The 24995-nt window shown below is 39.1% G+C and overlaps 1 protein-coding gene across 1 annotated transcript in view; it reads left to right on the top strand.

Annotated features, from left to right (window-relative positions):
• Positions 1–24995, top strand: part of lrp1ab (low density lipoprotein receptor-related protein 1Ab) — a 119677-nt gene that overhangs the window by 23236 nt on the left and 71446 nt on the right. The window contains exon 3 of the mRNA XM_047355206.1: positions 19186–19323. Within this exon, the coding sequence (XP_047211162.1) occupies positions 19186–19323 (138 nt within the window). The remainder of the gene's footprint in view (positions 1–19185; positions 19324–24995) is intronic.

The raw sequence follows: 24995 nt of genomic DNA, 5'->3' as shown, positions 1-24995 counted from the left end.
AGCAGAAGTGGGGCTGTGCTCTGAATAAAATACACACAGTGACCCGGTTTAAAGGAAAAACACTTTATGTAGCCATAGAATATACTGAGATATTTAGATTGTCTAAAGAACATTAATTAGAAGTTATTACTCAGTCCTGTTATGTGTTATTTACCTGAAGGATTAGGGCCCAGGATGTGACTGACATGTGGCTTTCTAAACCAGTGTTGTGTAATTCAGGGGGGCTGAAATTTTGCATGTTTTAGCTCCGCTCCGCTCAACTCTGGTCTTTGGGGCTGTTGTCTGCAACATTGAAATATGTCCGTGCTCCCATACACCTGTTTCACACTGTTAAGTTACTCCTTTGGCAGAGCTGCACAAAAAACAAAATCTCATCGTCACAAAGGACCTCCTGGATTAGGTATTTGGTATGATATAATATTTAAAGGCCCATGCATTTCCACATTCTACATGCCATTAATATGCTTTGTGATACAGCAATAATATTGCAGTTAGATGTTTACATGTCACTGACCAGCCCTAGTCCTCGGCTTCCATCCTGTTTGGGAGAGGGTTGCTAATGTCTGATTCATTTATTCAGCTATGATGAAGAAGGGAAAAATCTGAAACATTCAGGCAGTCGAACCTCAACAACCAGAGTTTGGGGCCGCTGTTTAAGGTTTTTTTTCTGCTTTTATAGATATGATTAGTGTCTTTTCAATTCTGCTCCTCGAGATCAATTGTCCTGCAAGTTTTAAGTCTCGCCATGCTTGAAAACAGTTGATTTTAAATTGATGACGCCGAGGAGGCCATTCACTCATACCAATCAAATGTCTTCTAGCAGGGACCCATGTGAAACGCATTGGATGAAGTTGTCCAGAGAACTGTAACTGGAAAAAATTGCTCTGCAGAAGTAGACCTCAATAAAGCTGATGCTTTTCTATATGTTGGTTTGTTTTGATGATGGACTTCCATTTGATATTTCTATCTAAAATATACTGGCTTGGGCTTTTTATTTTGCCCTCAAGAATTACCCTGATGAAAAACGGTGATGTTACCTTTGCTTTGTCACCAGGTGAAAAATTAATGGACATCATTCTTTTTCTTTGAGATATATGTTTTATCTTTTTTTGGTACGTAGCAGGTTCGCCTGTTAAGTTTAGTAACACCATTAGTGGAGTTATGTTTTTTCCCCAGCTATTCCTACATGTCTGCTTCCATTGTTCAATCTTGGAGCAGTGGTAGCTCAGGAGAAAGAACAGCTGTTTGTCAGTCCAAAGGTCTACGATTCACTTTATGTGAAACTGTCATTGAAAAACTAACTGAACCCTGTTTTTTTCCTCTGAGGCATGTCGGCTTCTGTATGGTAGATAAAAGGTAGTGAATATAGCCAGGAAAAGAGTGCGGAGTCTAAGAAGTCATGAGTGAGTGAGCGTCTGAATAGCTGAATGGGACTTATGATATTAAAAGTGACTTTAATGATTAGGAAGACTAGAAAGGAAATATGAATGTGGCCGTGTTCCCTTATTCTAAGCAGAACTTGCTTTTTCAGCCGCACCCTGCAAATCAGGTTGTCTTCCTTATTGCCAGAGAACTAAAAACATGCCATCTCTCACTGGCTTTCACAAGTGTTGATGGTAATTTACTTGCTCCCAAAAAGAATGACTCAGCTGACTTTTCGAATATTGTTTAACCCTTTATTACCTACCATAAAACAAGTTCACCAGAGAATATTTTTACATTTGTACATGCTGTAGAGCCATTTTTTGGAGCACTTCGATTTGCTATACATCAATACAACCCTTACATCCTATATTTTAATATTTTGTATATAATAACTCCATAATAACTAAGTAAATTGCTAAAAAGTGCAATTAACCACCAGAAAAATTAAAATAGTTTTTTTTGTGGGCCATATTTTCCTAAATACAGAAATATCATAGCTGTATCCCTCAAAAATTGCAATATAAAAAAGTTGCACAAACCCCTTTCAAACGACAGGGAATTTATTTGGAGTGTCTCCATAACTTCATTTTTGAAATACACTAATTTGTATGAACAGAGACAAAAATGAACATAAAATGTACATTGTGAACAGTTTGAGAATAGATAATATGTACATCAAAATAAACTATTTACAGAAGTTTAATTACATATCTAAGTGTGCCAGATACCTATGAGCACACATATATGTTCATGAGACCATCTTCAAACAATAAAAAGAGCAAAAACAATGAAAATGAAAGCGAACGTGTGAGCGACGTTTACCACGGAAAAAACACCCGGGAAATGACACACTTCCGGTTGTTGTGGGCATTGGCGTGAAAGAAAACCATGTGATAGTTCATCCACCAATGTCATCGCGCATATTCCGATGTAGGAAGTACATTGCGGTCTGGATTTTAATGTTTGTTTTTTGCGATTGTTTTTATTGGATTTCTGCAACAGTTTCTGGAAAATAAAAACCGCATTATTATTAGTTATTTGCAGAACTTTGATCAGTCTTTTGTTGCTTTAAATTAGATATTTAAATTAACTATTTTGACTTGCAACATGATGATGCATTAGATAAACCAAACCACACTCTTTAGAGGGTCACTTACACAACAAATGATCAGATTGTCCCCCCTGTCCCAACCATTCTGGTCCTCTTTAAATAGGTTTGCAGTGTATGTCTGGAGTAAAGGGCATGTTTTGTTTTGTAAATGTAATGTCCTCTTGTTAGGGTAACAAATTACCTACTCGTTGCCTCAAACAGTTCTATCTCTGTGTTGGTCCTGTTGGACCTCAGTGCTGCTTTTCACACTATTGACCACTTCATCCTACTACAGAGATTGCAAATCAAATTGGGTGTTGCTTTGCAGCAGATTAAATCATATCTGTCTGACAAACTTAAATGTATGTCCTCCACATTCACTTGAGTTGGTTATGGTGTTCCAGAAGGTTCTGGGTTGGGCCCAATTTTCTTCTCCCTTTTTTACGCTCATTATCAGTGAACGCAGCATCAGTTTCTGTCACTACGTTAATGACATCCATCTTTTTTTAGGAATTGTAAAGTTTCTGATCAGCTGTGTGGCCTATAGGCGTGTCTCATAGACATACAACCCTGGAGGGCAAATATTTGTTTACTTTGAATTCTGCTAAACTAAGATTAATGTTCTGAGTCCTAAAAAGCCAAGTGATTCGATAGTGAATCATCAGCTCACTCTTGAAAACTTTACCATAGTGCAGAGTCCCACTGTCGAGTATCTTGGGGTCAGATTTGAGAAAGACCTTTCCTATACTACATACATTCCTCAGCTACACTATATGATAGACCTTCCTAGTACATGGTTGGATGCAATTTTACCTTCAGAACTACTTTAATTATAGATTTAACAGGGCATGTGAAACATTCCTTAGAGATTGTGGTCCACATTTATATAAAAGCATGTCGTAATTGCTGCAGATTTTCGGGCTGCACATTCTTGATGTGAAACTCCCATTTCACCACATTTTAAAGGTGCGATGTTTTCATGTCTGTGGAAGCCAACAGAGTACAGTGAACCTATTTTCCTGAGTTTTGTATAACACAATGCACAATGCCCTTCCTCTTGGAAGTAACCCTAAGAAGATGGGTACACTGTGGTCATAAAGGGATGCAGAAGGTCAACAGCAATATTCTGTAAAGCTGTGGTGTTTTTAATGATGCTCAGTTGTCACCAAGGGGTCCGAAGTGAGCCAAGAAAATATTTGCCACACAATTACATCACCAACAACAGCCTGAACAGTTGATAGAAGGCAGGAAGAATCCATATTTTCATGTTGTTTATGCCAAATTCTTACCTCACTATCTTGATGTCTTAGCTGATATCGAGACTCGTCAAACCTGGCTGTGATTTTCCAGTCTGTTATTGTCCAATGTTGGTGAACCCCTGTGATCTTTGCATTATTTTCTTGTTTTTAGCTGTCAGAATATGCACCCTGTGATTTCCTCAGTTGTTGTTGCCCATCTGCTTTAAGGTTCAAACTCTTGTGCCTCCAGAGGTGGTATTCCACATACCTTGGCTACAACAAGTGGTTCTTTGAGCCACTGTTGGCTTTCTGTCATCTTGAACCAGTCAGGCCATTCTCCTGAGCACTGGATGTCACATTTTGTTCATACACTTATTGCTATTCACTAGATATTTTCTTTTTTTAGACCATTTTCTGTAAACCTAAGAGATGCTGATGCAAGAAAATCCCTGTAGATCAGCAGTTTCTGAAATACTTAGACCATCCCCATTTAAGACCAATGACTAGCCATGTTTAAAGTCACCTAAATCCTCTTTCTTTCCAGTTCGGATGATCAGTTTTAACTACAGCACCATGTCTAGAGGTATAAATGCATTGGGCTGCTGCCATGTAATTGGCTGATGAAAAGGTGACCAGTTGGTGTATTTTAAACTAGTCTCCAATTGGCTTCGTCTTTTACTTGTGCAGTATCTAAGACGTCTGGCACATTCTGCAGAGAAACTGGTGCATACTTTTGCAATGCAATCTTAGGTGGGTATTTTAATAGTTGCCCTATAACTCTTGTACCAGAACCCTGCAGCCATGGTTCTCATCGTAGCATCAAAAAGGTATCACTTGTCTCCTCTATTAGTACAATAACACTGACTGCTAGTATATTTCTGAATTTCATATAAAATCCTTTTCATTGTATGCATAGCCTAAGTAGCCAAGCTCCATTCTTGCTTTTTTATAATAGATAAAGGGCACATCTATAACATTGCAGGAGCAGAAAGGTTGACAACCTTCAATTGCAAAAAGAATTTAGCAAATATTTTTTATTATTTAACTGCTTTTTCCACTTTTTATTCCTCTTCTTAAAAGAGATGTGAAGGAAAATAGCTGTACTGAGGCAGCCCTTCTTCCAAAATAACAACACAAGAAAATGGAAAATGTTGACATCCACAGGTTTAATTTGAAGCCATCCTACAGTTCAAGATGTTGCATATCTTTATCTCAGAGCCGTCACTTTGAAAATAGACAGACTTCTTCTTTTATCTCTTTTATGTTGAGTCTGTGAGCAATTATGATTCTTGCATCAACCACATTCATTGTGGTTGAGCCAAAGAATAGGAACAGATGTTTGAAAAGGCCTTCACATGTAAGCACTTTCTCCATCTTGAGGGTCGCTTGCCACTGAGGAATCTCTTTCAACATCAAAAACACCTTACGCAACAATTGTCTGGGCCTAACTCCTTGTTAGACTGTTTTTTAGCCCTGATTTAGCATTAAAAGCGGACCACAAAGCAGTGGGTGAAATGCATCTCAGTCATGCAAATACACTTCCTTTCTTTCTGCTTGCAGTGTTCTCAGTGTCCATTCAGAGAGAGAAAATGAGCTGGTAACTGAAGGTAGCTACCAGTTGTAAATACCAGTAGTTCTATCAAGCCATCGGGTGCTGGGCCTTTTCTTTTTAGCATAGGGTCCCTGACCTTTTCTGATACAGAAAGGTTATGTCAGCCACGTGACATTTTATACCAACCATGTGTCATCTTATGACCTCTAGGAGGACGTTTTGTACCGCTTTAAAAACTAACATTTTAAAATAACTGTATCTGCTGTTTGTAGTCTACTGTAAGAAAATTGGGTTTAATTACTCCAAGTTAACATCCATTAGCAAGAGCTTGCCTAAAGTAATTTTTATTTGATCAGGGCTCATAATCTGTCATGTTTCATTTGTCAGCTGGCCCAAACTGGAGATCCAAACTAAAATAAATCAAAATGGAGTGTAATACAACGTTTTCAGAAAATAGTATGCAATTAAATTAAGTTATATGATGTTATTTACCTTCATAATACATGAAAAAATATTTTTAGAAAATGGTAGACTGATACACTTTAGATTAAGTATATGGGAGAGAAATGGGGGTACCAACTGGGTAAATACATAAACACACACATGCACGCACCTTGTCTTAGTACGTTTTATGAGGGCTTTGTGTTGACTTTGATCCTAACCCATTCATTTTTTTAAATTTCTTTCTATGGCCTAACCCTAGACCTAACCTAAACTCAATTCATACCTTAGTCTTAAACCTAACCCCTAACCTGAAAGCAGCCTGAAAGAAGTGAGGCCCAGGAAAATGTCCTCACTTTTCAAAAATTACTCTCTCAATAGTAAGTACAAGAACACACTCAATAGTAAGTACAAGAACACACACACACACACACACACACACACAGTCTTAAATCAGTCATCCTTGTTGATGCTGGACAGTAATTTTCAGTGAATATTTCTTGGAATGCAATTGAGTTACCGCAGGCCAATGAGACTAAAGTCATCTAATACAACTGCAGCCTTATCTGTAGCAGGTATTCAAGATATAAAACTTATTTTGATTGGTTGAAACCAGAAAAATGCCTGTAACGTTTAAAAACTCATTTAAACCGCTTATGTTGTAGCTGTAGCAGAATAGTTTCCTGAAAAATACCCCCCAAACACATAGCTAAACAATGTCCTAATGGCCCACACACACTCAGGACATGCTGTGTCCTGGGACTGAACTGCTAAAGAGCACTCTGCAGGAGGCTGGGGGCCTCACAGCTAGATTATCTGTCCATCACATGCCCTTGAGATCCCTCTAAATGGTCTATAGACATGTCCTGCTTTGTGTGACCACATGCCAGAGCCTCTCCTGGACGATAGAGTAGAGCCAACTGCTGGGTTGATAGTTTGTTATAAAGACATATGAAAAATGTGCAGATTCGCATTTGGGCTGAGGAGAAAAATGAAAATTGCTTTGTTAGGCTCTGATCCTCTTTCTGTAAAGAAGGTCTTTTAGAGTGCACATTTTAACGGCGGTAGGATCTTTTCGTGACCTGTAATCAGTGATGTAGCTGTCGCAGGGGCACTAGGCAGGGCCGAGAGAAGCTGTAGAGGCAGCGACTGATGCACTGGCTCCACAGAGGAAGAAGCAAAGCCCTGTAAATCCCTCCGGTCTGTGGCCCTGAGCCTTCTTCAGACTCACCAGCCTATAACACACCACAAACACAGGGCTTTCTCACGCCATGCAGGCACCACTTCTCCTTCTTTGCTGTCTCCTCCACACCCTGTCTCCTTCTTTCCATCTTTTCTTCTCTCCAGTTTTCCTTTGTGTTACTTCCCTAAACTATGCATGGAAAAACGGGACTGACCTCGTGCCTGTGTTCCTCATATCTCAACTTTACTCTTTCTTCTTGTCTGCGGAGATGACAAGAAGACTGTCTTTGACTGTGCTACTTTGATTAGACCACTTTTAATGGAGTGCCTTCTAAAAGTGTTCATACTTGTCTCATTAGAACCACAACTTTCAATCTATTATTTTAGGATTTTAAGTGATAGACCAATGTAAAGTAGCACAAAACTGAAGTAAACATGTTTTAAAAAGAAATTAAGTGTCCTGTGCATCTGTATTCAGCTATCTTAATCTTACACTCCCAAATAAAATCCATCCATCATAAAATCTATCATATAAAAGTTAAAATAGAGCATGGGACAACTGGGAACCTTACAAGACATGGCCATCCATCTAAACCAGGAATGGGGAACCTACGGCTTCCGGGCCTTATCCGGCCCCTAGAACCCTTTTGTCCGGCCAGGCACGCAATTTCAAGTAGATAAATTAAATAATTAAAGCTCAGGGGATTATAAAGGGTATTTCTGCAATACAATCGTTAGTAATGCATATATCCGAGCCAGGATAGAGTCAGTGATCTCAACATGAGTGGTCATGCATTGGTGATAGACAGACGGGTGTCAATTATGGCAACAGCAAAAGAAAGAAAAGTGGATGCTGAATGCCGCGCTTTACAAAACAAATGGATGAATGGATATTTTTTCATCAAGGTTAAAAGCAAACCTATATTTAGTTTGTGGGGAGCCTCTGGTAGTAATGGAAAACGTCCAACCTGGAGCAGCATTAGAGGATTAAACTCGAGGGGCTGAGAGGGCAGGTACGGGCTGATAAAATTATAACGTTTTATCGGAGTTTGGATACATAACCATCAGCGTTTATAAGGCCACGGAGCACCAGAGATAACATTATGAGAGCAAGTTTTGTGCTGAGTGAATTAATTCCCGAGAGGTTGCAGCCTCATGCAGAAGGAGAGTTTAAAGAACATATTATTGCTGCCAGCTCCTGACAAAGTAAAATTACTTGAAATCATCAGTTTGTCCAGAAGAATAGCTACATGATCTCTTATTTGGCCAATGATATTCAGAAAATGCTAAAGTACACTGCAAGAAATTTTGAGTATTTTTCTCCTGCCTGACAGATATCACCAATACTGCACAGCTAGCTGTTTTTTGCAAGGGGTCACAGCAGTCAAAGCTGCTGTGAGATTTGTTTCATCAAGTTGGCCAGGCCATGAACAAATTTGAGCTGCAGTTTGAGAAGCTGAGCAGCCTCGCTACAAATGGAGCACCAGTGATGGTTGGTGCGCAAAAGGGATTGACTACATTAGTTAAAAATGAAATGAACTGCATCGGTCTCGATCCTGGTGATTTAGGTATGTCACTGACTCCTGCATCAAGAGAATCTGTGTGCTCATTTCTTGAAGATGACCAATGTAATTACAACTGTTGTTTTTGTTGTAAACCTTATCAAAAGCAGAGGGCTAAACAGCTGTCAGTTCAGGGAGCTGCTCATCGAGCTGGAATCAGAGTATGGAGATCTGGTGTACCATTGTGAAGTACGATGGCCGAGTCATGTAAACATGCTTGAACGAGTCTATTGTCTGAGGGAAGACGTCAAACAGTTCATGGAGATTAAGAGGAAGCCTGCTGCAGAGCTCAGTGAAAACCGGTTCCTCTGTGATCTGGCCTTCATGGTGGAGAAGACCAAGAACCTGTCAGAAGTGAACATCGAGCAAGGTTCCAACCAGATTCTCAGTTTTCTGCTCACATCTAAAGACATTTGAAGGGAAGATGAGGGCTGTGGCAAGACCAGCTGGAAAATGGCAATACTGTGCACTTTCCTTATCTTTAAGAGCAAAACTCTGCTGTAACAAACGAATACTCTTTTGAGTGTGCAAAACTAATCCAGGCCTTTAATGAACGACTTCATGATGTGAAAATTAAACAAAAGGGACTCAACATGTTTGCGATGTCATTTAATGTGGAACCATCTGATATGCCAGACATCTTTCAACTGGAAATCATGGAGCTTCAAAGCAACAATGAGCTCAAAGCCAAATAGAACAACCATCCTTTGCTGGACTTCTACAAACTGTATATCAGTGCTGAGCATTTTCCAAACCTGAGGAGTCATGCCCTCAAGTTTGTATCTCTTTTTGGGACAAAATGCCACTATGAGCAGTTCTTTTCTAAACTGATTGGCAAAAAGTCACTTCCACTCAAGACTTACTGATTCCAATCTAGAAAATCAGCTGCGAGTGGCATCAACATGTCTTCTAGCAGACAGATGCCTGGATAAGGAGAAGCAGTTTCTACCATCACATCAGGTGACTGTGATGAATGTTGCAGTTGCCATAAAGAACATCATGAAGCTTATTATATAGCTTTCAAAATACCTCAACTGTTTATATTCAAAAGAAAAAGATTAACCTTTTCAGTCCTAAATAAAAATGTGAAACTGATAATTATTTATAGCTGTACATTTAATTATTTGTGGTATTTTATTGCATTATTTTGTGTTTTGAATCGCTGTAAATGGGAAAAAAAGAAAATGTGAAACGGCTCCTCATTCCTGATCTAAACTGACAGGCCAGGCAGGGAGAGCTTTCATTCGAGAAACAGCCAAGAGGCCCATAGTAGCTCTGGAGGAGCTAAAGAGATCCATAGCTCATGTAGAACGATTTCCTGACAAGGCAACTATTAGTGATGCACTCCACAAATCTAGGCAAGAAGATTGTTGAAAGAAAGCTGCAGGAAGTCGCATCTAATGTATCCTACAAACCATGTAGAAGATCAAATGACACTAGGATTATACGATTTAGCCTACAGTATGCACAAAACACTATAGGGGAGAAAATTCACACTTCACTGCAATCCCCATCCACATGATGAAACATGGTTGTGGCAGCATCATGGTGTGAGGAAGGTGGTCATGGTTGATGAGTTGATACAAATAAAACTTGAGACATTCCAGCAGGACAACGACAAATAACATCCAGCCAGAGCTACACTGGATTAGTCTTAGAACAAGGCACATTCATGTGTTAGAATGGCCAAAATTCACTCAAGAATCTGTGGCGCAACTTGAAAATTAATGTTTATAGACGTTTTCCATCTAGTTTGACTGACTTTAAGCTACTGTGTGAATAACAATGAGAAAAATGACCATTCTCTAGATGTACAAAGCTGGTAGAGGTATACTCCAAAATACTTAATCTGTAATTGCAGAAGGTTTGTTTTTAAAAAGTATTATTTGTAAAAACTATGCATAATTTTTCTGCCACTTTACAATTATGCATATAATTATTATTGTAGTTTTGTGGTCTGTCACATAAAAAACTAAAAATTACAATACCATAAATCTGAGTTTAGCCTGTTTTGGTTAATATTTATGACAGTAAACATGTTTTATCTGTCTTGGCAGAGTGCTGAGCCTGAAATATTTCAGTGTCTTCTGGAAAGCTTTCGCAGCCATGTTAAAACCAGCACAGGTTTATTGGATTCAAAAACAAAAAAACAGTTGTCTTTGGTTGTGCTTGCCTCCAACTTCAGAGTGTTTGAATAAAGAAGCAGCCTTGGCTACTGGTCTGTATTTGGTCAGAGCTGTATGCTGCACATGCTTTGCTCCACTTCACACATGCAGGCCGTTTTGGCTAAGTGACTACTTCCCTTGTTATATATCAGTGCAGAACCCACTGTGAGCCCCTCATGTCTTTGTACTTTAACATAATATGTGCAAAAAGGGCAAAGGACTATATAGTGAATAAATCTCAGATTACATTCCACTGTATACAGTTATAATTTTTGCAACCTAATTATTAAGATGTTTTATATTGTAAATGTGTGAAATGTAGTGTACCATTTAGTATGCTGTGTCCCATTGCTTCCTTTTTTGCTGGGTTTTGGCATAGTCATTGGGCTTGTTGTGGAGTCTGCTGTTAAATTTGATTCCAGAGTGCTGAGAGTTGATCAGTGGACAGGCCTGGTTGTCAACTGAAATAACATAATAATCGGAGCTGACAGCAGACTTGGAGTCAGTCAGGGGCTGCCATGGAACCCCAGAGCAGAAGGAAATGCAGGCTTTTTAAACTCGGGACAAAGGATCAACGGGGACTCTAAATTCAAGGTCATTACATAAATATACGAGTCCTGAGGGTTGGGGGATGGTTGGATCCAGAGCTGGAGTTGTTGGAAAAAAAGCAGACATTTCAAGAGAGACAACTTTCTTTTTGCGTCATGTCCACACGATCAAATGTAGGTGGTAAAAAAAAATGTCTTTCAATCAGGTCTTCTTTTCCTTACATACTGTGTTCAGTGTTCAAGTTTTAAGTCTTTAATAGCTACTGAAACTCCTGTAAGCTATTTTTTGATAAAATCAAAACAATCTAATGTATATGTTCTTTTCTTAGTGATGCATTCAGTGGCATCTAGATTTAGGATTTCTTATACAGTTTTCTCCAAATGTTAAAGAAAAATATAAAATTTTAACAACCCAAGGGCTGTTGAAAGAAGACTTCTCAGTAATAAGTTTGGTTTTTGCTGCTCTTTGGCGTTTTGAACATTTACATGAGAAAAGGTGAAAAAAGAGGTTCTAATTCTTCCACTAAATGCAGAAAACCTTGGACACATCTTTTTTTTCTAAACAAGATAAAATGGCCTTTAGGCTAACATGTTTATAGAACAAGCTGGTGCACGTCCAACTCTAACCATAACCAACCAGATTTTCCTGATATGATTTCATAACTGAGGTAAAAACACTTCCTTTTAAAATCTAGACTATTCTCTTTTGAATGCCTCCTGTTGTTGTTTATTTTAGTTTATGACATCCATGAACAAAGCAGTTTTTTACGTATTTTGATTACTTTTTTAACTTATTTGCTTAAAACCAGTCAAAACAACTGATTCATGTTTCTTCTTTGGAGCTTGATTTGAATCTGACCTCTAAAATGAATAGGTCAGATACCAGATCTTATATTTTGCTTATATTTTACATTTTTCACTTGTTATTGTTATTTAACATTAATTGAAAATAAATGTATTGTAAATTAAATCATAGTAAATTCCTTTAACTCATTGGTTATCAAGGCTGGTATGTTAGTTCTCCAAAAATATACTAAAAGGAAATGACAAAAACTGGTAAAGTTTGAATTAGTGAAGAGGTGAAAGAAACGAACACAATGAACACCTTGCAGCACTGATTAGTCAGCTACTCCACTGTGAAACAAATTGAGCATCTTTGCACTACCACAACAGCTAAAGTATTGGGTGTTATTACACAAACATATATACGTTCTTTTTATCTTTATTTAATTGCCTCTAAAGTTTATATATTTATACTTAATGTCTGTATATAAACTTGGCCAATAAAGCTGATTCTGAAATGACCAGCACCCAGTCAAGAATGACGGGAATTTAACCAGTTCTACTCTTTACATGGACTTGGTTGTTGTCCTACAAAAAAAAAAAGCCAACAGTGCATTGTTTGTCTCCTCCAAATGCTTATTTATAACAACTCACAACTGAAAAAAGTGTGAAAAGCAATAATTAAATAAGCATTAAGGATGATGAGCCAAGTCAGTGACTGACATGAGCGGTCTTCTTTTTGTTTTGTTATGGTTTACTGTAAGGAAATATAGTTATGTGACTGATAAATGATACTTACCTGCAGGAGGTTGCTAATAGTTATTTTGGCTTGATCTGTGGCAACATGTGATGTTTCATAAGAGTAAACTGGATCAAATGGGGATTACAACCACAATCACTGGAATTTGGGGTACAATAAAAGATTCAGAATATTAAATACATTTTACATAGATTTTAGCATTTTTTCTAAGCATGTGTTTCTATAATTCATTAAAATACTTAACTAAAATAAATGACATGCTAAGGAGGCTGGTTGGGGTTAAATGACAATGGGATGAACTGGCGAAGGAGTTAAATGAACCTGCTGAAAGTGGTGTAGTGAAGGCTAAACAGTCTCCCCTTAAAGATGCAGTGTTAAAGATGTTGTTTTATTACTTGCAGCTTTCCATCAACCAGAAACATCAAATGTGGAAGAAAACCCCATGAAAATAAACCATCACTCCACATATTCCAGTGCTTGTTCTCATCAGTACTGACATTAGACGCTTCAGTAAAAATAGATGTTTGCTTTGTTTCTTTTCTGTTTTTAATGACATTACTCATGTGATGTTTATTCTGAAGCAATGCTTTTTTTAGAAAGTGATATCTCTGACCATACATGCATCATTAAACACCACACACCAATTCATTTGAGATATCTCTAAAACCATAGCCATCTGACCAAAATAACGTGTGTATGAAGGCCATCGTAAGTTTTGCTTAGAAGCAGAATGTACGAGGTACTCCTAATCAAAAACAGATATCTTTAAATACACTATAGTCTGAGAGTTTTACTGATTCTGAGGCTTTGGAGATGAGCAGCGGCTTGTGGTATTAGAGCACAAACTAATTAATGCTTGAATTTTAAAAGAAGATGAGATGTCAAACATTTAACTAGTAAAAATGACAAGTAGACAAACTATGCAGGACTTGTTTTTGTAAAAAGGTCTTTTACTAAAAATGCACAGCTTATAATTGTGTGGTTTATTTCCAATCTCTGGGTTTTGTAAGCCCCTGATTTGCCAATTGGCTGGTTTCAAAATCTTTTCAGGAAATGTTATATTAGGATACAAGAACAACATTTAAAATATGTTTTTTGTCCTTCCTGCTGTAAATGGTCATTATTATTTATATTGACAGCTGAGACGATGTCACCCTGGGTGCGTGAGAGAGAGAAATCGCTGTGAAACGCTTTACAATAATTGTAAAAGTTGCCATTTTAATCTGTCTGAAGCACCTTCTTTTCACAATTAGCATCGCTAGCATTACTGAAACTGTAGTCTGAGTGTGTATTCCCTAATTCTAAGATTTCCAAAAGGTTGCAAACATTTTCAAATGCAGTATGTTCTATGACAGAACACTCAAAAAGATAAAGCAGAGCAACTTTGCTATATTACATTCAGCCTTCCTGTGATCTGCTTCATGTCTTGCTCTCTTGGAGCCTAAATGAACCACAGACCTATGAACCTAGAAACACCTCACCGCTACTGAATTTGGCTAACTTTGAGTCATCTTCACTCAGTAACAGCGTTAACGCCCAAAAGTATTGCTGTCAGTGTGACATGATATAGCTAGTTTTTTTTGTATTTGATCGAACTCCTACAGATTTTGATCGATCGGCTTGAAATTTTGTCAGTTTGCTCAGAAGGGATGCGGGATCTAAAGTTATCAAAATTGTGAGTTTTTGAGCATGCTGAGGGGGCGGAGCCAGGCCTCAAAGTTTGACGACTCGCCAAAAAAATTGAAATTGTTATAGCTCTTACTAGAAAAGTCGCAGACACACAAAGCATTCTGGTATTGATCCACATCTGGCCCTGAACAATATTCAATGGTCACATCCTGCCATCATCTAAGCCCCGCCCCCTGAGAACAGGAAGTACCATGTTTTACTGTGAAAGGTCCAAAATTCACACCTGTTACCTAATCAACACGAAACTGTCCCTAGTGACAGATAACAAGATGGTCTAAGTTGGTTTGGAACACAGAGACTTTAGGCGGGAGGGTGTGGCCATGGCGGCGTGGCGATGACAGACGTCACGCCATGGCCTTACGTTTGCCTGTTATTTCCACATTTCTAAGCCGATCGCCACCAAACTCAATAGGATTGATACTGGTCCAGCCCCCTAAAGATTTCCAGTGATAAAATTGGTGGGCGTGGCCTAATTGCTCAACAGCGCCCTCTAGGAGCACTAAAACAACCAGCCCCAAGCCATGCTGTGTCCCAGGTGTATGACATTCAGTACACTTATTTACCTTCTCAGGACCTACAAAAAAGTCTCTTGGACCCATTGTCCAAACCCCACAGGAAGTCGGCCATTTTGGATCAAAGCCGCCATTTTGTCTCATTTACACACGTGGAATCTGAGCGAACTCCTCCTACAGCTTTTGACTTACAGAAATCGAAATCAATGAGCATAGTCTTAAGGCATTGGGCATTAAACGTTATCGAAAGCTTTTTGCTACATGAAAGTATGTGGGCGTGGCTAAGCCTCAAAATCTGACTTCTCGCCATGAAACATGAAACTCTTATAGTTTCTACAAAGAAAGTCACAGACACATGAAACCTTCTGGGATTGATCTACCTCTGGCCCTGAACAATATTCACTGATCAGATGCTTAATTCATCGAAGCCCTGCCCCCTCAGAACAGGAAGTGTCATGTTTCACTTAATGTGGGCCATATTTTATCTCCTTCAACTAATCAACATGAAACTGTCTCCAATGACAGATAACACGATGGTCTTACTTCATCTCCAGTACTGACAGGTTTGGCTGGAGGGTGTGGCCGTGGCGGCGTGGCGAAATCTGATGTGACGCCATGGCGATACGTTTGCCTCTAAATTACACATGCAGGGTCCGATTTACTCCAAACTCAATATGGTTGATCCTTGTCAGCCCCTAAACAGCTCTATTAGATTACATATGAATTTGGCTCAACTGCGCCCCCTACGACACTTCAAGTGCTCTAGCTCCCTCATGCCTGATCGGATCCACTTCAAACTTACTTTACATCATCATGTATCAAAGCTGGACATGTTGACACAGTCAATACATTACATCACTCTAGCCCCGCCCACTAATAAACACATGACTGTAGCTTCCATATGGAAGGTCTGATTCACTCCAAACTGAATATGCTTGATCTTTCTAACCCCCTAAACAGCTCTATTGGATTACATTTAAATTTGGATCAACAGCGCCCCCTAGGACATTTCAAGGGCTATATCTCCCTCATTCATCATCGAATCCACTTCAAATGTAGTATACATGATCATGAGTTAATGGACATTTTGACACAGTCAATTGATGATGTCGTTTTAGCCCCGCCCACAAACAAACAAGTGAGTGCAGCTTCCATCTGGAAGGTCAGATTTACTTGAAATTTTGAATGCTTTTTGCCAGACTGAAACTCTGTATGACCGAAGATCATATGACATATTGCTCAAAGTGCCACTTACTGGCGACGTCTTGAAGTGACGCGGTGTCATCATATGTGGCGTGTAGGAGGCGATGCCAGGCTCCCGCGGTCGCTCGACAGCCCGAGTTGCGCTGAGGGGTGCGAGGGCCTTCAAAGCTGCTTGCAGGTTTCTAGTTTTTTTTGTGTTTGCTGATCTGAAATGTTCATAATTTCGAGTCCCCAACCAGCTGGTCACTGTGCAGAGTTGCTCAAGCAAAAATTTGGCAATTCTGGAATTGGATTCTTGAAATACAGTATAGTATAAACGTAGACATGCAGTTTTTCTGCTCCCCAGATGCCCAGTAGAAACATAGAAGTGTGTGAAGGAGCAGCTCTTGTTGTCATTAAGTATCTCTTTGTCAGTGTCTGCATGTAGGAGGAACCTGATTTGGTGTAACAGAATAGGCCATCAGAACATTTAGTGTGCAACACTTTCCAGTTTGTGAAATATGCTTACACATTTTGTAGCTGGGAAGACAGACATTTCTTGAGTCTTTTGGATGACTTTCAGTCTCACTTGTCTTATGTACTTCCCTAAAAACTATTGATAGATGCTAAACCCTTGGCAGGATTTAGTTTTTTCTTAGTATTTGCTGTTTATGTAAAATTCCCCATGTTGGCAGTTTATTGAATGTAAATGAGGCTGCCTTAGAGAGTCGGGCTCTAGGAGGGCTGCTAATATGGTAACATCCCCTTTTCCATAAGCCAGACCTATTAGAAACTAATTCTGTGTTGCAGTGTTTTCCACAAAGGCTGCTGTGGGGAGATTATCTTTTAAGCTTGTGTCAATACAATTGGTTTAACAATTAGTTAGACTTGGTGGTCTGAGCGGTGTAATTATGGATAAGGATAGTTTCACTCTCAATACATGCATTACACCTAAATGTTTCATATCGTCAAAAACATAATATGAGACCATTATAACCTAAATAAATACAAAAAGTTTTCAAATAATTTTATTTATTATGGGAAAGAATCTATCCAAATCAACCTGGTACAATGTAAAAATAAAATTACCCCCTTTGCTAAATTATGAATTGACTTTGATTAGGTTTCACTTGGCACACCCAGGCCTGTAGAATAAAAAATCACTTAAATAGAACCTTTATGACAACATGAAGTAGGCGAAGTCATGCCCCATTCTAAATGGTGACCTTTCCTAAGAGTGTCCGGCCTAACAAAATTAATTCTAGAGTGCATCCACGACTCATACATCAGGTCACCAAAAAACCCAGAAGAACATCTAAAGCGCAGCAGGCCTCGCTTGCCTCAGTTAAGGTCAGCGTTCATAATTCAACCTCAAGTCAGAGACTGGGCAAAAACGGCTTTCGTGGGAGTGTTTCAAGGCGAAAACCATTGCACACCACATACAACACCCAGATCAAAAAAATTTATTTGACTGTGACAAAACAGAAAACTTTTTTAGAATGTGTGACTTACATTACAAATGATGTAAAAATAAGACTGCATTTCAGAAAAAGTCATTTGGAACCTTAAACTCTGCAAGAAAATCCTAAAGGAGGACATCCAAGGATCAGTGTCTGACCTTAAGCCCAAGCGCACTGGGGTGGGGACAGCAGGACAATGATCTGAAGCATACCAGCAAGTCCACCTGTGGCTCAAATATATACGTATAGGAATGGCTTGGTCACAATTTTAACTTAAATGTGATTGAGATGATGTTTGACCTTAATCTGGACATTCATTCTCATAAACCCTCAAATGTGACTGAATTAAAACAGTACTGCAAAGAAGAGTGGGCCAAAATCCTGCTCGGCGGTGTAAAAGACTCCTCGACAGTCATTTTATATAATGCATTTTGTATTTACTAAGGTTATCTTTGTCTAATATAAAAAATGTTTGCTGACCTGAAACTTGTAAGTGTGACAAAACAGCAAAAACAAAAGAAGTCTGTTTGGTGGCAAATACATTACATTACTGTAGGACCACATATATTTTGGCTCTTAGGTAACATAAACTTCATTTTTATATAATCAGAAATGCAGGTCAGAAGAGCCGCATTTCAGCTGCAACAACTGCTTAATTTTCAGACTAGAAAATTTATTGGAAGGAGTCATGTAAATCTGTACATCTCCATATGTATGTAGCTTGGAACTCTACGTCTCATTTCCTGTAAAAGGACTTGAACTTTATTTTCTCTCCTCCAAGTGTTTCTCTAAAATGGGTCAGCAGATGTTAGAAAGGGGAAAAAAATTGAGAGGAGGAGGAGAAAGAAGAGGAAGAGAAAACAACGAAGGCAAACTGTTTGCACTGCAGTGTGGGCTGAAAGGAGAGAGAGAAGAGTGGGAGGGAGAGAGAGCAAAGGAGACTGCATCTTTATATTCAGATGTTTAGAAATCTGCTTAGAAAAAAATCTTTTTTTTTGTTTGTTTTTTTCATCAGTGTCGTGCAAATTATAATATGTCCAGGATTGTTCACACTGATCATTTGCAATGTGTTAAACATGGAACATATATACAGTGGCTGCATGCATACACACTTGACATGCATAGACACTTGCTCTGTGTCTGACACACGCTGGGAACGTTCAGTTCTATATCTGTAAGAAAGTCAAAATAAAAACCACAAATCTACAGTTTGATCTTTCAGTGTAAGGTAGTTCTGTTCTCGCTTCTTCCGCAGGAGCAATATAGAAGTTGTTGCATCCAATATGCTTTGATTGTCTTTGTTGGTAAAACCTCAGAACCTTCCTCAGAAAAGCTAAGACACTAGCAAAATAAGGCTGTGTGAAATATGTTCTGTGACTGGCTGTGATTGGTCATTCTCACCACTCCTATTCTCTCATTTTTTGTTATTTTTTTTCCATTTTTGAAACATGTAAATTAAAATAATATGAACATAAACCATGAAAGACAGAAACATAAAAAAATTATGGGCAGCATTTATTCAGTGCAGTTTAACTATAGTGTGGACATGTTTAAACTTTGGGGTCCTAATATCCAGATATTATGCTTCTTTTTCAGGCTCACATAACCGGCCAAACCAGTGTCCTGTCAACGAACATGGCTGCTTGGACCTGGATGTCTGCATCCATATGAGCAAACTGTGTGATGGAGTCTCCGATTGTTCGGATGGCTGGGATGAGGGGCCTCACTGCCGAGGTAAAAACCACACACACAATGGCCTCCTTTAAGTCATGGTTTCATGATATTCATGCAAACGGAGACCCTTGTTTATCACTCAATCAGTCAATTTGCTGACATCTTAGGGCTGTGTGTGCCTTCCAAACATACAGCTGGAATTACCTGTTGTATTGTTCACAAACGGTTTCATGTTTTGTCACATTACGCCAAAAAAGTTCACTGTATTTTATTTCGACCTTGTGTGATTGATATGGCTTTTTAAAAATAATTTTAAAATAAAAGAAAAATGATAATTGGTTTTAAAACCTTTTCTAGAGCCAACATTTGCTACAGTTACAAGCTACAAGTATTTTGGGCTGTGTCTCCATTGACACATCTCAGAGAAACGTTTACCAATTCTTCTGTTCAGAGTAGCCCAGTCAGATTAGTTGGATAGCATCTGAACATTAATTTTTCAAATCTTGCCTTAGAGTCTCAAATGGATTTAGGTCTGTGCTTTAACTGGGCCAGTTTTAACACTTGAATATGCTTTAATTTAAACTATTCCATTGCAGCTCTGTCCACAGGTCATTGTCCTGCTAGAAGGTGAATCTCTTCCCCCAACCTCAGGTTTCTTGCACCCTCTTAACAGATTTTCTTCCAGGCTTGCCCTGTGTTTAGCTCTATTCATCTTCCCATAAATCCATAAACTGTGACCATCTTATCTCTCCGTGCTGAAGAAAAGCATCCCCTCAGCATGATGCTGCCATCATCATGCTTCAACATAGGGGTGGTGATTTCAGTATTAGTTTTCCTCCACAAGTTGCATTTTGCATATAGGTCAAGAAGTTCAGCCTTGGTCTCATTTGACCAGTGCACCATCTTCCACATGCTTACTATGTCCCCTACATCAGTGGTACCCACAGCTTTGTCCACAGCACCCACTGTCCTTCATGTTGTAGATGTGTTCCTACTCCAGCATAACTGATATAAATGATGAGGCAGGTGCGTCAGCAGCGAAACATCTAAAATATGCAGAACAGTGGGTCCTCAGGACCAGGGTTGGGGACCTCTATCCTACATGAATTGTGGTAAACTGCATGCAGGACGTCCTATGGTTTTCTTTTAATAATTGCTGTCTTCTTGACACAATTCGATTAAGGTAGAATTGTGGCTCAGTAGGAAGAGTAGTTGTCTTGCAATCAGAAGGTTGTGGGTTCAATTCCAGCTTCCTCCTGCCATATGTTGATGTGCCCCTGGGCAAGGCACTTAACCTCAAGTTGCCTACCGATCTGTGTATCGGTGTGAGCGTTAGTGAGTGTGATTGGGTGAATGTGGTGCTAGTGTAAAGCGCTTTGAGTGGTCTGTATGACTGGAAAAGCGCTATATAAGTTCAGTCCATTTACAACTAACAGTTGTTCTGTAAACTGGTTATTCCACCTGAGCTGTGGAGCTCTGCAGCTCCTCCTTTACCAGGGGCCTCTTGAATGCTTCTTTCCTCTGACCTGTTTGATGTGTTCCTTGGTCTTTATTATGCAATTTGTTCACTAATGTTCTCTAACAAATCTCTGAGTCCTTCAACCACTGGATTTATACTGAGATCAAATTACAAACTGATATCAGTACAGAGGGCTAAATAGAAATCCAGTTTTCTAATTTTTTTTTTTTTTTAAACTATCACAATAACGTTCTAATAAAGTACTTTGGAGTTTGTGGGTGTAATGTGGAAAATGTGAAAAAGTTCAAGAGGTATGAATACTTCTGCAGGGGGGTGTTTCTCTGCAGCAAAATAAGTGTTGGGTATTTTTTTTATATGAGCTTTTCTTTTTTTGCCTTTAAAATTGCAGTGGAATTTGTTTTTCTGGAAAAAAATGGTTAATTCATAAACCACCTCAGCTATGCTGCTGTCTTCCCCAATGCAGGAAAATAAACTGCCCACATACAGCTGAAGAAGAACCCCCATCAGATATTGTATCATTAATCAGAAACCACACAAAAATGAAGCTTGAAAACATAACTCCATAGAGTATGACTTTATTTCAGCTGATGGAGGCGCTGATGTTTGTACGCCTTTAGAGGATTACTCTGTTTTCAAGGTGGCCTGCAGATCTTACTGACAGATTTTAGCTAAAACATTTTAGATTTCACACATATAGACCTATTTGTTACTTTTTGTTTTGCTATTCTCCTTTGGGACAAAAGTGTTCATTAATTAGAAAGCAACATCGAAGTCCCAATGGAAAAAAGCCCTCAAACCAAAGGCACCTCTGCCAAGTTCTTCAATAACTAATATTGAATAAGCTCAACTGTTGCAGTAAATCTGAAACATCCAGGCTTCCGTTGCCCATTGATAAATATTGTAGAGTCAGATATTATGGTTTGCTGTGTCAGTTTACGTTGGGTTTGTTGATTTGATGGGGTTATCAATCAACTTTTAATTTAACTTTGTATCAATTTACAACTTTATTTTCTGATCGTTGGATTTGTTTATGTTTGTACTGTATTGTCTCCACCTTTTTATTTGATCTTTCTGTCCACAGCCAACCCATGGAAAAAAAAAATTCTCTCATGGGATCACCTTGCTTAAATAATGGCTGAGCAAATCAATAACACGGACTGGAGCCTTTAGCGCTAATTAATCAGAACATTGAAGTTTTATTAGTTTAGGCCAGAAGAGCAAGGGCACTGTTAGGCATATTAAGACTGTAAGGAGTGGGGTGCAAGTGTTGTCACAGACTGGTCATCGCTGGCAGGCGAGCATTTTACACAACAGCGATGAAGTCATCGAGTCCAAACTTGTACTGGCTGTCCCCGAGGCCATGAGTCCAGCTGGTTTTCAGTAAAGGACAGTGGTTAATCCTTTAAGCGTTCATGTGCTTGTTGGTGCCTGCATGCGCGATCATGTGGACACAGAGCTACAGTCACACCATGTCTTGCACATTCAAAGAAATATTTAGCCATTCTGCACTCATAGAGACACAGGCAGTGTGTGTCGAGCTGCTGTTTGTAAGTCCACCTTATTTCGGGGAAACGCTTTTACAGGCACCCTAGTGTTTGCTTGCAAAAACTGTTGGGTTGTGCAAGTATACCTGGCAGCTGATTTCTGAAAGCGCACTTTGTTGGTGGGCTGAAGTAATTCTGCCAGTGTTGTTGACAAGGCTGGTTAAAATGGCAACGTAGGACTGCGGTTCAAGTAGGACTTTGATACGGCTGAAATAAATCTTTGATGTTTTTTTGGGGTTTTTTTCTAAAGTGTGTCACAGTTTAGGATTAAGAAGCATGCTTTGTGAAGACTGGGATATTTTGGTTGGTGTTGACGTTGGTACCAAGGTTAAAATGGAGTGGGGCTTCTGAAACTTCATATTCAGAGGTATATTTGGTTTCTACATAAGGTCAAAGGTTCAGAAAGCCACTGAGGAGCCTTTTTTGAAAATGGTTACAACTTACTATCAAAGGAAATGTCACATTATGCCTACAGCTGTTTCTTCAGGAACCTAAGCTGCTGTAATGTTTGACTGTAAGCATAATGATCCCTCTAATTGTGTTAGATTTCAACTTGATCATCTTAATTGCTTCAGTAAGCAACTTTAGTGTTAAACAGGGCATTTATGTATTTTCAATAAGTTGCCTAAACCGTTTATTTTTCCCAAAGTTTCTTTTGTTTTTTAATTATTTTTAGAAAATTACAAGTTTCACAAAATAAAAACGGTCATTAACCAAATAAATATCTAATGACACAATAAATGCATATTCAGTGGGACTATGTTAATATTTTGGTGATGCTTCAAAGTCTACCAGCCAATTATCTGAAGTTATTTTTGGGTTCATACTACATTTCATCAGGATTACATGATCTGAAATGGTCTTCAGATTCTTGACTCGACACCCTTACCAGTAATCGTGTTCCGAATGTGAAAAATATTTTTCCCTCATACTTTTTTACACGCTCTTATCTGCTGCAGCTGAGTGTAATTGGGTTTCAGAAAGCTGCTGTAATTGTTCTAACACTTCACTTAAAACGAAAGTAGCCTTGTCTTTTATTTTTAAACGGCTACCTGACTCTGCACATTAAACTATAAAAAGTCTTCGGTAAACGTACATTTGCTCTGATGAGGATCTTTGCTCATGAAGTACTTTGCTGAGGTGCTAGACTAAGGATAGATTTCTTCCTCGCTGTTTTGAGTATGACTTGTTGATAATTCAGCTCTTAACATGCTCTCAATTCCAATTAATTGCGTGTGGGGCAAAACAGAAATAGCTGTTCTCCTTTATGATTAGTGGTGATGGTTCATTCTCTTTGTACTCAGTAATCACAGTTTCTTCATTGAAAATCAACAAAACTGCTCCCTCAAGATGGAAGTCTGTGTGTAAAACTCGCAGCTCTCCGAGCAGAGCTGACTTCAGTTTCCATTATGGCTACTACGGATGTATAATAGATAGATTCTGGTATTGGCTGTTAATTAGCACTTCTGAAATGTTGTATCACATTAAGTCTGTGGCATGCATAGTTTTGCAAAATATCTGTTTGTAAACCTTGTTTCTTTTACGTTTGAAAACATAAAATGAAACGAAATATTTTTTAACTGGGGCTGCACGGTGCGCTGTTGGTAGCACTGTTGCCTTGCAGCAAGACGGTCCTGGGTCTTTCTGCATGGAGTTTGCATGTTCTCCCCATGCATGCGTGGGTTCTTACTGGGTACTCCGTCTTCCTCCCACAGTCCAGAGACATGCTTGTTAGGTTAATTGGTCTCTCTAAATTGCCCTTAGGTGTGTGAATGAGTGTGTGCATGGTTGTTTGTGTGTTGCCCTGCAAAGGACTGGCGACCTCTCCAGGATGTACCCTGCCTCTCACCCGTAGACTGCTGGAGATAGGCACCAGCTTGCCCGCGACTCACTATGGAAGAAGCGGTATAGAAAATGACTGACTGACTATTTTTTAACTGGTATTGCTAGTAGCATTTAGCACCACAGTAAATGGCAAACTCCACTTTTTTTGACTTGCTGCTAGAACTCACCTAAATTGGGAGTGACATCGTTCCCAGATCAGAACTCTTGACTTCTGGGACAAATTGAATGCCCTATAAGCGACTTTGCTGCAAGTGTTGTAATTAAAAATGACTGGTGGTATTCCAGTGTGCTGTGCTGTGTTAAGGTCTTTTCCACATGGATGTTGGTTGAGCTTTAGCTTAACAGCCCCAAAAATAAGCTGTGGATTAGGTCCGGTTGGTGCCAAGACTTAGAAAATCTCTAAAATACTTAACTCCCGCAGTCCTAGAGGGGTCGCAGGCACCCCGTGTGCGCTACGCGAGTTTCCCCCCCGTCTCTTTCGTGGTTTTCCCGCACGCCAAGCTGCAGGGAGCCTTCCACATCACATTTCCAACCATTGCCCTAGATTTTTGGTCCTGCGGGGGTCAGAGCGACCCCGTGTGCAGTTCTTTCTGGTGCCTCCCTTGACGTCTGCCTGGCTTTGTACTAGCGCTTAGCCAGGACTGCAGGAGGGTTAATTCAACCTGAAATTTTTATGTGAGATTTATTTTTTTGTTTTAGGTTTGTCAAAACAAAAACACACAAGTGTTCTTGTTGTTAAGTCCGTTGAATGTCATATTACAATAATGCTTTAATATTTTCAAAACAATTTCAGTTTATTAAAACAGTTACATTCGTATTTTGTGTTTCCTTTTTGGGCAGCTGTTTAATAAAGGTCTATTCTG

The sequence above is a fragment of the Girardinichthys multiradiatus genome, chromosome 1 (genome assembly GCF_021462225.1).
Source record: "Girardinichthys multiradiatus isolate DD_20200921_A chromosome 1, DD_fGirMul_XY1, whole genome shotgun sequence".
Lineage (NCBI taxonomy): Eukaryota > Metazoa > Chordata > Actinopteri > Cyprinodontiformes > Goodeidae > Girardinichthys > Girardinichthys multiradiatus.
This window is presented reverse-complemented; position numbering and strand designations above follow the sequence as displayed.